The sequence below is a fragment of the Podarcis melisellensis genome, assembly GCF_964234715.1.
Source record: "Podarcis melisellensis genome assembly, chromosome: 8".
Lineage (NCBI taxonomy): Eukaryota > Metazoa > Chordata > Lepidosauria > Squamata > Lacertidae > Podarcis > Podarcis melisellensis.
The window spans coordinates 81,825,401-81,837,009 of NC_138540.1; the positions used below are offsets into that span (position 1 = coordinate 81,825,401).

The following is an 11,609-nucleotide window of genomic DNA, read 5'->3' on the forward strand; positions in this document are numbered from 1 at the left end:
AGTGGCACTATTACTTCCCTTGATCTAGATGCTATACTCCTATTGATGCAGCCCAGAATTGCATGGGCTTTTTTAGCTGCCGCGTCACACTGTTGGCTCATGTCAAGTTTGTGGTCAACCAAGACTCCTAGATCCTTTTCACATGTACTGCTCTCAAGCCAGGTGTCACCCATCTTGTATTTGTGCCTCTCATTTTTTTTGCCCAAGTGCAGTACTTTACATTTCTCCCTGTTAAAATTCATCTTGTTTGTTTTGGCCCAGTTCTCTAATCTGTCAAGGTCGTTTTGAAGTGTGATCCTGTCCTCTGGGGTGTTAGCCACCCCTCCCAGTTTGGTGTCACCTGCAGATTTGATCAGGATGCCCTTGAGTCCATCATCCAAGTCGTTGATAAAGATGTTGAATAAGACCGGACCCAAGACAGAACCCTGTGGCACCCCACTAGTCACTCTTCTCCAGGATGAAGAGGAACCATTGATGAGCACCCTTTGGGTTCGGTCAGTCAGCCAGTTACAAATCCACCGAGTGGTAGCATAGACAAGACCGCATTTTACCAGCTTTTTAAAATAACAATTTGCATGAGCAGTCACTATTGAAAGGAAGGGTGTCCCTTAGAAATACTGAAGATGTATGGTTCTGTTACTGTTTGTATGGTTATGTGTTAAGATAGTTTGTACATATGTTCATGATAAATCTATGTATATATTGAAGAAAGAAATGTAACGTACTGCATTCTGTGAATCAATATAACGTCCAGAAGATTCCACCTCCTGTATCATGTGTGTTACACCAGTGGAGTTTGCTGCCTTCTTAGTAGTTTGGTTTTTGTTTGATTTTATCCTCAGCTGAACACCAAAATGCGTAGCTAACCCAGGGACAGGGAACATTCCCCTCTGAGCAATCATCTGTGGGTTGAGCACAAGCCAGTGATGGTCAGGGCCAGAGGCAACAGCGAACATAGCAACAAATCTTAATTCTACCTTCACACAGTACACAGGACCATAAAAGAAGCCTACTGGAACAATCCAATGGCCTATCTAGTCCAGCATCCTGCGGTCACAGTGGCCACCCAGATACCTGTGAGAAACCAGCAAGCGGGACCCAAGCACAAGAACATTCTCCCCTCCTGTAGTTTCCAACAGCTGGTATTCAAAAGTAATATTGCCTCACTGTGGAGGTGGAGAATAGCCATTGTAGAATCATACAATTGTAGAGCTGGAAAGAACACCAAGGGACATCTAGTCCAACCATCATCTTTTTTTCTCTGGGGCACATCTCAAGGCCAAGTCTCTGTGATTTATTCTAGCCTAAGTATTTTTGTGGGGAACATTTGTTTAAAGCTGGATGAGGGCAGATATCCATCTAAACAACTTGTAATGTTGCTCTCTGCTGCACATGTTCCAGCTTGTCAATATCCTTCTGAAATTGTGGTGCCCACACAGTACTGTGGTACCTCAGGTTACATACGCTTCAGGTTACATACGCTTCAGGTTACAGACTCCGCTAACCCAGAAATAGTGCTTCAGGTTAAGAACTTTGCTTCAGGATGAGAACAGAAATCGTGCTCCAGCGGCAGCAGGAGGCCCCATTAGTTAAAGTGCTACTTCAGGTTAAGAACAGTTTCAGGTTAAGAACGGACCTCCGGAACGAATTAAGTACTTAACCTGAGGTACCACTGTACTCCAGGTGTGGTCTGACCAAGGCAGGAGTGGTACTATTGCCTCCCTTGAATAAAGCCTAGAATAGTGTTAGGGGCTTTTTTGCTGCTGCATCACACTGTTGACTCATGTTCAGCTTGTGGTCCGCTAAGACATCTCTGTCCTTTTCACATGTACTGCTAGTAAGCCAGGTGTCCCCCATCTTATACTGGTGCCACTGGTTCTTGCTGCCTAAGTGCAGAACCTTGCATTTGTCCCTGCTGAAATTCATTTTGTTTGCTTGTGTCCAGGTCTCCAATCTGTTAAGGTCATTTTAAATCCCGATTCTGTCTTCTGAGACATTAGCTACCTCATCTGCAAATTTGATGAGCATCCCCCTCAATTCCTTCATCCAAGACATTGAGCAACAACAGGCCTAGGACAGAACCCTGCGACACCCCACTGGTCACTTTTTTCCAGGATGATGAGGAACCATTACTGAGCACTCTTTGGGTTCAGTCACTCAATCAGCTATGAAAAAAACTGAAAACCAAATGAACACTAGGCCCAGATGGTGTTTCTTCAAATTTCTACAAGAAGTTTAAAGATTTGATTCTTCCTTTTTTAATTATTTTATTTTTAAAAAATGGAATGGTGAAGAAATACCAGGCACTTGGAAATCATCTCAAATAATTTTGCTTACAAAACTAGACTGTTTATAATCTTTTTTTTATTTTTGTCAGTTATAATTGTTCTTTCTTTTATATACATTATAAAATGAAATAATAAAAAACCTTACAAAAAGCGAGTAAAATTAAATAAACACTTTTAAATCTACAATATATTACAGCTGTGATTCCTGCACTGCAGGAGGGTGAACTAGATGATCCTCGTGGTCACTTCCAACTCTATGATTCTATGACTGGCAAGCATCAAAGCCTTATATAAAAAGCTATGATTTGACCTAAATGTCTAATGCAAACAAACAGGAACACAGGGAGGATGAGGAAGAGGAAGGGTGGTTTCTTTGGAAATCAGAGGACAGCAGTCACTGGATATTTCCAATGATAGCATGCATTGAATGAGTGGTTAAATTCATGCTTCTCCCATTTATTTTACCATCTATATCAGGGATGGTCATCTGGTCCACAGTGCCTTTGAATCTGGCCTACTGCCTCCCATTCTCAACCCTGTCCCATCATGCAGCAATAATTACGCTTAGATTAAAAAAATCAAAAAAACGAAGATCATGGCAACTGGTCCCATCACCGCCTGGCAAATAGAAGGGGAAGAAATGGAGGCAGTGAGAGATTTTACTTTCTTGGGCTCCATGATCACTGCAGATGGTGACAGCAGCCATGAAATTAAAAGATGCCTGCTTCTTGGGAGAAAAGCAATGACAAACCTAGACTTAAAACTTAGACTTAAAAAGTAGAGACATCACCTTGCCAACAAAGGTCCGTATAGTAAAAGCTATGGTTTTCCCAGGAGTGATGTATGGAAGTGAGAGCTGGACCATAAAGAAGGCTGATCGCCAAAGAATGGATGCTTTTGAATTATGGTGCTGGAGGAGACTCTTGAGTGTCCCATGGACTGCAAAAAGATCAAATCTCTCCATTCTGAAGGAAATCAGCCCTGAGTGCTCACTGGAAGGACAGATCCTGAAGCTGAGGCTCCAATACTTTGGCCACCTCATGAGAAGAGAAGAATCCCTGGAAAAGACCCTGATGCTGGGAAAGATGGAGAGCACAAGGAGAAGGAGACGACAGAGGACGAGATGGTTGGACAGTGTTCTTGAAGCTACCAGCATGAGTTTGGCCAAACTGTGGGAAGCAGTGGAAGACAGGAGTGCCTGGCGTGCTCTGGTCCAGGGGGTCACGAAGAGTCAGACGCGACTAAACAACTAAACAACAACAAAAAAGCTTTCCATTTTCTATTTTGCTAACTGTTTTCTGTGAAGTTCCTGTATTTTCTAAACAGTGAAAATGAAGATGAACTTTTCATAATAAAACAAAAACTAAGCATTTCCCCCTTTTTGTTTTTGCATGGCAAGCATTTTCTTTGAACATGGCTGTATACACATTGCCATTTACTCTGGCAATCCCACAGCTGGCATCTGAAGCCATGTACACATGATATCAGCAAAAACTGCAAGGTTTTTAGCGGGGGCAATTAGAATAAGATCTATGATTTGATTCTTGATGTAAACCCCCAAAATGTATTTTCCATAGTTAAGGTTTTACCTCTATCTTCAGTACATTTTATTTTACTGCTATGGCTAGCCTCTGATGCAAATAAAGTTTCTTCTGCTACAGATTATCAGCCACAATCCATATCTATCATGTAGTTTCTTGATAAATGCTGCTGTTTGATGTGTCTTCCCTCATCCCAGCTTCCATCCAGTTTCAGGATGTAAGCCATGGTTAAGCTGAGGTGTGTACATTTGAGACAGCCACTGTACATGCACAGATGACAGCTTTATGAATGGAATTTGGAGGGATCGCAGGCTCAGGAAAACCAAACAGATAATGCTCCTCAGGTGAAGACATCCCTGCCCCCTCTTCTAGGGTGTACTGTCATTTGCAAAAGCAACTTGAAATGCAGTAGGTAGAGGGAATGAGCTCGCTGTAGTTTAAGCTGCTAATGACCCCCCAGATTTAAGTCTGAACTTTACAATGACCTGGAGAATCAAAAGTTCTAAAGGTTTCTTTTCCTTTTGTTATTGCATGACAAAAAAAATTCAGGACAGTCCACTCTTGTTCGCGAGAAAGTTAAAATCTTGCTATATAAGGACATGTTGGAAGGAGAAAATGAAACAAGGAGCACTTGAACTTCCTCTCCAGGTCATGTGAAAGTGCAACTCTTGCAAGGAAAATGAAATATGAATTACAGTAACTATCCATGGCTCGTACAGTGCTACCTCTGGTTACATAGCTTCAGGTTACAGACTCCACTAACCCAGAAAAAGTGCTTCATGTTAAGAACTTTGCTTCAGGATGAGAAGAGAAATCGTGCTCTGGTGGCGCGGCGGCAGCAGGAGGCCCCATTAGCTAAAGTGGTGCTTCAGGTTAAGAACAGTTTCAGGTTAATAAGAGACCTCCTGAACGAATTAAGTACTTAACCTGAGGTACCACTGTATTGGGTTATTTTGGAAATAACTGCAGCCCTATCTCCCTAAATCCAGAAGCAGTTGGGCTAATTGCCTAGCCAAAGTGGAGTTTCACGTACACACATGCATACAAACACAGTGGACAGTCTGTGATGATCACTTGCAACAATCCTGCCAGATCCCTGGCAGTTTCATGTGGTCAGCAGACATCTGTCCTGAGTGACCTGGGTCCATAAAATCCTTAAATATGATGCACCATCCATGGGCAAAAAACAGGGGCATGTGGTGGAGTCCCTCAGTAAAGGTAAAGGGACCCCTGACCATTAGGTCCAGTCATGACCGACTCTGGGGTTGCGGCGCTCATCTCGCTTTACCGGCCGAGGGAGCCGGCGTACAGCTTCCGGGTCATGTGGCCAGCATGACTAAGCTGCTTCTGGCAAACTAGAGCAGCACACGGAAACGCTGTTTACCTTCCCACCGGAGCGGTACATATTTTTCTAATTGCACTTTGACGTGCTTTCGAACTGCTAGGTTGGCAGGATCAGGGACCGAGCAACAGGAGCTCACCCTGTCATGGGGATTCGAACCACCGACCATCTGATCAGCAAGTCCTAGGCTCTGTGGTTTAACCCACAGCGCCACCCGTGTCCCGGAGTCCCTCAGTAGAGGACCCTTAATGCAAGAAGGTCTTCTGCAAGGAAGTGACCTTTCCTCTCAACCAGCAGTTTCCAATGGTGCAGCTATAAAATACAGCCAGAGATTAGGGGGCACTCTTGCAAGTCTGCAAATCTATCAGCTTTTGACAACTATATCTGCTCAGGAGAATTCCCATAAATTTATTTATACTCCTAAATATTCCATTAGTTGTCTCATCTGAAATACAAAGTGGCAGAGACTGATACAGCATTTCATACAGAAGAAAAACCATAAAGGGCAGCTGCCGAAACTGTATTTAAAAAACCAAGCAGTGAATTATGGCAGCACCTAGCAGAAAAAGTTGTTGTTAGGCAACAAAATTGTTTAAAAATGGTTTAAAGAAGATCCAATACTGGAGGGCAGAATAATTAATCATAATGAAAAAGCTTAAATATGGTTTAAAGAAAACTACTGGGAACTTAAATTTGAAATTCTTCCCTTAGTATAAGAACCTAGTATGAAATTAAAGACAGAATATCTATGGGTCTGTCATCCATAACTTCCCCATTTTATAATGAATTTCTAAATCTGGAATAAATGGTAGTTAAATACTTCAACCAATGGGAAAATACTGGTTTAGAAAGCATAAAGATGTTGCGGGGTCATCATTCTGACAAGGTTGAGGAGGTTGTGAGTGCTATGAAATGAAGGAGACCTCCACTCTTCCAGTATTTCAAATTAGAGGTGTGATCTCCTTTCTGATACAAAAACATGTGGAAGTCAGGAAAGAGAACAATTGTGAAACTCTATTATCTCTTAGTTGGATAAAGATGTAGCTTCTAGACTGAATTTCAATTTTAAGACTGGTTAAACCTGGATCGGAATCAGATAGAGAAAACAGGTGCAAGATTTGGATCAAAGAATAACCAGGAAACAATGGAACTGGATTTGGAATAACTTCTAATATAATTTCAGCAGACCTAAAAGAAAACCAATGGCCCATCTAGCCAGTGCCGGATTTATGTCCAGTGGTACCTCAGGTTAAGAACTTAATTCGTTCTGGAGGTCCGTTCTTAACCTGAAACTGTTCTTAACCTGAGTTATCACTTTAGCTAATGGGGCCTCCTGCTGCCGCCATGCTGCTGCCACACGATTTCTGTTCTCATCCTGAAGCAAAGTTCTTAACCCGAGGTACTATTTCTGGCTTAGCAGAGTCTGTAACCTGAAGCGTCTGTAACTCGAAGTACCACTGTATTAGGTCCATAAACTACCATATAGCATACAGTCATACCTCTTGTTACGTTCGGTTCAGGTTACATCTTTTCAGGTTGCATCCCGCGGCGACCCGGAGGTACCAGAACGGGTCCCTTCTGGGTTCGCTGCTTGCGCAAGTGCAGACGCTCAAAATGATGTCACGCGCATGCGCAGAAGCAACAAATTGCAACCCACGCATGTGCAGGCACAGGTTGCGTTCTGCTCATCTTGCAAATGGGGCTCCGGAACAGATCCCGTTCGCAACCAGAGGTACCACTATATTCAACACAAAAAACAGCGACAATTTGTTGTTGACAAAGGACAGCTGGACATACAAAGGGCCCCATTACCAGTAGCTTAGAGCCTCATCAAACCTAAATCTGGCCCTGCATCTAGCCCAGCATCCTGTTTTCACTGCGGCTGAAGAGTTGCCTGCATGGGAAACTAGCGGCTTCCTGCAACTGTGGTGCTTTGTTGTTGTTTAGTCGTGTCTAACTCTTCATGACCCCAGAGCACGCCAGGCACTCCTGTCTTCCACTGCCTCCCGCAGTTTGGTCAAACTCATGTTCGTAGCTTCAAGAACACTGTCCAACCATCTCGTCCTCTGCCGTCCCCTTCTCCTTGTGCCCTCCATCTTTCACAACATCAGGGTCTTTTCCAGGGAGTCTTCTCTTCTCATGAGGTGGCCAAAGTATTGGAGCCTCCGTTCCACATTTGCAAGAACTCTGATCGCGTAGCGTGGCGGCCCCTGCCCTTTGGAACTACCTGCCTATTGAGATCCAGAAAGCACTGCTTTTGGTGCCTGCTAAAAGCATTCCTGATTAGGCAATGCTACCCAGATGCTTAGGGATGTGGGTGGCACTGTGGGTTAAACAACAGAACCTAGAACTTCCCAATTAGAAGGTCGGCGGCTTGAATCCCCGCGATGGGGTGAGCTCCCGTTGCTTGGTCCCAGCTCCTGCCAACCTAGCAGTCTGAAAGCACGTCAAAGTGCAAGTAGATAAATAGGTACCGCTCCAGCGGGAAGGTAAACGGGGTTTCTGTGTGCAGATCTGGTCTGCTGGAAGTGGCTTAGTCCTGCTGGTCAAATGACCCGGAAGCTGTACGCCAGCTCCCTCGGCCAATAAAGCGAGATGAGCACCGCAACCCCAGAGTCGGCCACGACTGGACCTAATGGTCAGGGGTCCCTTTACCTTTACCCAGATGCTTAGGAAGGCATTGAATCATAGACTTTTAAGAGCTGGAAGGCACCCCAAAGGTCATCTCGCCCAAACCCCTGCAATGCAGGCATCTCAACTAAAGCACCCATGCAAAAAAACCTCCAAGGGAGGAGAGTCCACAAGTTCTGGAGACCATGCCACTGTCAAACAGCTCTTAATGTCAGAAAGTAAGTCGATGGGGTCATTTTAATCCGTGTTAGCATGTTAACATTGGCGTGTTTTAAAGTACAGTTGTAGATTTTTGGTTTCTTTGTAATTCGCTTTGAGGGTGACTGTGTGTTTACGCTGAAGCGGTGTATAAATTCTATGAAATTAAGTATGTAATGAATGATGCTTTACAGGATTAAAGAAAAAGAAAAATGGCTTTAAAAAGTATAGATAGAAGTAATTTACATTAGACACAATTTAGAAAGTAAATTGTTTGAGGTCTTAGAACAAATGAAGTCAATATGTGTATATGTATGTAATGACTAGATTAGAATGAGGATATGGTTTTATTTGTAGATGTATGCTTTTTTGTTTTCTTTTTTGTGTGTTCTGTTTTACTTTCTTGTTTGTACAGTATTATTTTGGATTCAATGTTTGTAATTTTTGTAATTTTTGTTGTAACTCTGCATTGAAAATAAAAAATAATAATAATAAAGAAATTAAGTAAGTGCGTCTTTTGGCCCAACCGTTGAGCTCTTCCCCTCCTCCGCCCCGCCCTTTAGAGCTCAACAAGCTTCGCTAGCGCTGAGGGAAACGCGCTCTGCACCAGCCGAGCGGCCCCTTTTATAGCCTCTCCTCAGCTCAAAACTTTTCGACGGTTGGGCTCGCGAAGGGAGGGAAGGCGAAGACGGCGAAGCGGAGGCGAGAGGGGATTGGCTGAGAGAAGAGGACGGCTCGCGCCAGCCTCTAGCCGCCAGCGTGCATGCGCTACGTGTTGCTTTTTTCTTTTTTTTTAACCTCCAAACATAAAGCGAAGCGCTGCTGCGGCACGTGATCCGTCGGTGTCACGTGACCAGCTCAAAGGTGGAGACGCTTCTTCCTGATCGAAAGGTTGAGTTTGGAATTTTTTTGGAAGCGGGGTATGCCGTACGTAAGGCAGGAGGAACCGTATTAATAATAGCAGCAGCTGCATATATATATATATATATATATATATATATATATATATATATATATAGAGAGAGAGAGAGAGAGAGAGAGAGAGAGAGAGAGAGAGAGAGAGAGAGAGAGAGAGAGAGAAGCTGCAGTTTTGTGTGCATTTACTTCAGGATAAAGCTCCCTTGGAGCTAGTGGCGCTTACTTCCGAGTAGGCATCCGTTGGGTCAGGCTGTGAGAGAGAAAAGGGAGGGGAGGGCAGGGGAGAAGAGGATGGGGGGTATTGCGGCTGGTCCTGCAAGGGGGTCGCACCTTTGCTTGAGCTGGGTTGGCAACGCATCCAGTTTAAAGACTCCTCCAGTTTAAAGACTCCTGCATTTTATGGGGCTGGACTAGATGACCCTTGGATTCCTTTCCAACTGCACAGTTCTCTGATTCTATGAAGTGGGGTGTATGTATGTGTGTGTTGACGTTTCCTATCTGCATTTAGCACCTGAAGTACACACTGAGCAGCCACACAGGTAGCCTGGCTACAGTCTTTCTCACTATTATTATTATTATTACTAATATTATTTCATCAGTTGCTTTATCATGCCCAAGGCAACCCAGAGCAACTTAAAACTATTTAAGTGAGACATATGGTGGTATCTCACCACTGCGGTGAGATGCATTTCCATTTATGTTACAGTAGGCTTTTATAAGCAAACAGTTTAATAGATTTAAATTAGCAAATGCTACACAAATCTTGTTTGTGGTGGTGTGTTAAAAGTAACAACCCTGGGGTAACCCGTGTGAGAGGACTGGGTAATGGTATGCTATCGGGCTGCTGGCATTGTGAGTGTGGAGGAAGTTTCTGGGCGAACTTCCAGGAGCCATATTTCCTCGGTGGGCAGAGTGAAAGTGAGAGGCATAAACAGAGTTTGAGGACACCTTCCAGCCGGACAAAAGGAAGATGCGAAGCTGTGGTGTGAGAGGCTTGGAGGGGCACATTAGCCTCCCAAGTCTGAGGTTTCATCACCTCTGTCTCCAACAGTGATTAGACAGCTCTTCCTGAAAAGATGACAGAGGGGATGATGGAGAGAGCCACCCCTCTTATGTTCTCTCATCTGTCAGTACATAGATGGAACTGGTCTCTGGACATGGGAGGATTTGTGAAGCAGTTCCCTCATTTTTTGTATAGCCCACCCCCCCATCAACCTCCCACATCAACAGCACTGTCTGTACATCCTATTCTTAATTACTGCTCCATAATAGGATATATTCAATTGGGGTTATCCTGGTAGGTTTAGCTCCGTCACAAATTCTCAAAATTGAAGTTGCTTTTGTTTCTTTAGGTAATGCAGACATGGCCACCCGGAGGTACAGAACTGTTGTTCAGGGAGAAGCCTCAGAGACTGATTCAGAGGAAGAGGTTTATCTGTCCTCCGTACCCCAGGCTTCATGTCCCAACCTTTCCGGCGTAAAAATTGCTGGGGAGGCCTCTGAAACAGATGAGGAGGAAGATGCAAGCCCCTGTAGGCCGAAAGCAGAGCCTAAATTGATCGGCACAGACTTGCCTCCACTGATTGTTTTCAGAAATGAGGATCTGGGGTCCCCCACAGCGGTTGAAGAGAAGCCTGCCCTTCGTATCAGACATCGCGGCCGCTACAGCACTTTGCTACAGCAGAAGCTGATCGAGAGCAATGCCCGCTTGTACTACGATGTCAGCAGTACCGTTAAGCAAGTGTACCAGACTGCTATCAAGGAGATTGGGGCCATAACTGGACAGCTCAGTAACTCCCAAAACGGCATCATTAGCGCATCGCACAACATCCGGCTTGTCCTGGAGGACTTGCGTGCTGTTGCAGAAAAGATAGACATCATCACCAGCTGCAACCTGCTGCCTGATATCCAGATAGAGCTACCTCCAGTAAACACCTAGCTGGTTCTAGAACAATAGCTAGCCAATTAACTGCTTTTTGCAGGCAGTTAAAGGTGTTGAGAGAGAGAGACTGCTGCAACCCTGGCCATAAGGTGCAATAAGAAACTGGAATAGAAGCTTTTAACTCAAAACTTTTCATGCCTAGTGTTTCAGTCACACTTGTATATCCTGTAATACCTTGCCTAAATAGTCCAGCATGGTAGAGTCAAAGAAAATTAAACTGCTCTTGATAAATCTTTTGTTGCGCTTCAATGTATATTGAATTTTTAAAGCTAATGCTTACTATATTTATACTCGCACCAGCATCCTAAAAGCTTCCATTTCATGTAAAGAAAAAACCTAGTCTGTCTGTCCACACATCTCTGTTCATTTGTGACATGTGAATAGTCTGAGAAAGAGATGGAAAGCCTGCCCACCTACAGACATATTTAATGTAGGTGATTAAGCAAGTGACTAGTACAGGGTGAGTCCTTTAAAAGAGGCCCTGCGGATACAGAGTACACATGTTCCATGGGGCCTCTTTTCAAAGACAAGCTTGTGATCCATGATGATGGTGGTGGAACAGGACTGGTTTGAAATTAGTTGTGTCTTTATAAAACACAATCCTCTGAATACAGAAGGCTGAGTATTTGTGGAATTCAGTGAGAGAGTTGTGTTGCACCTTGTGTTAATTGTGTGAGCTTGTTTCGTTACTTCATACTTTTGCAGGTGGTTATGGAGTCTGCTCAGACAAAAATAGCACAACTATATGG

The 11,609-nt window shown here is 44.0% G+C and overlaps 1 protein-coding gene across 1 annotated transcript; it reads left to right on the plus strand.

The window, feature by feature from the left end:
- The first annotated feature begins 8,786 nt into the window (after positions 1–8,786).
- BLOC1S3 (biogenesis of lysosomal organelles complex 1 subunit 3) lies at positions 8,787–11,096 on the plus strand. The gene is made up of 2 exons (XM_081922430.1): positions 8,787–8,891; positions 10,271–11,096. The coding sequence occupies exon 2, from the start codon at positions 10,282–10,284 to the stop codon at positions 10,855–10,857; it is 576 nt and encodes a 191-aa protein (XP_081778556.1). The 5' UTR covers positions 8,787–8,891; positions 10,271–10,281; the 3' UTR covers positions 10,858–11,096.
- The last annotated feature ends 513 nt before the right edge of the window (positions 11,097–11,609 follow it).

Excerpts from the sequence above, each read along its gene's own strand:
- BLOC1S3 (XM_081922430.1), top strand. The coding sequence starts at position 10,282 with ATGGCCACCCGGAGGTACAGAACTGTTGTTCAGGGAGAAGCCTCAGAG.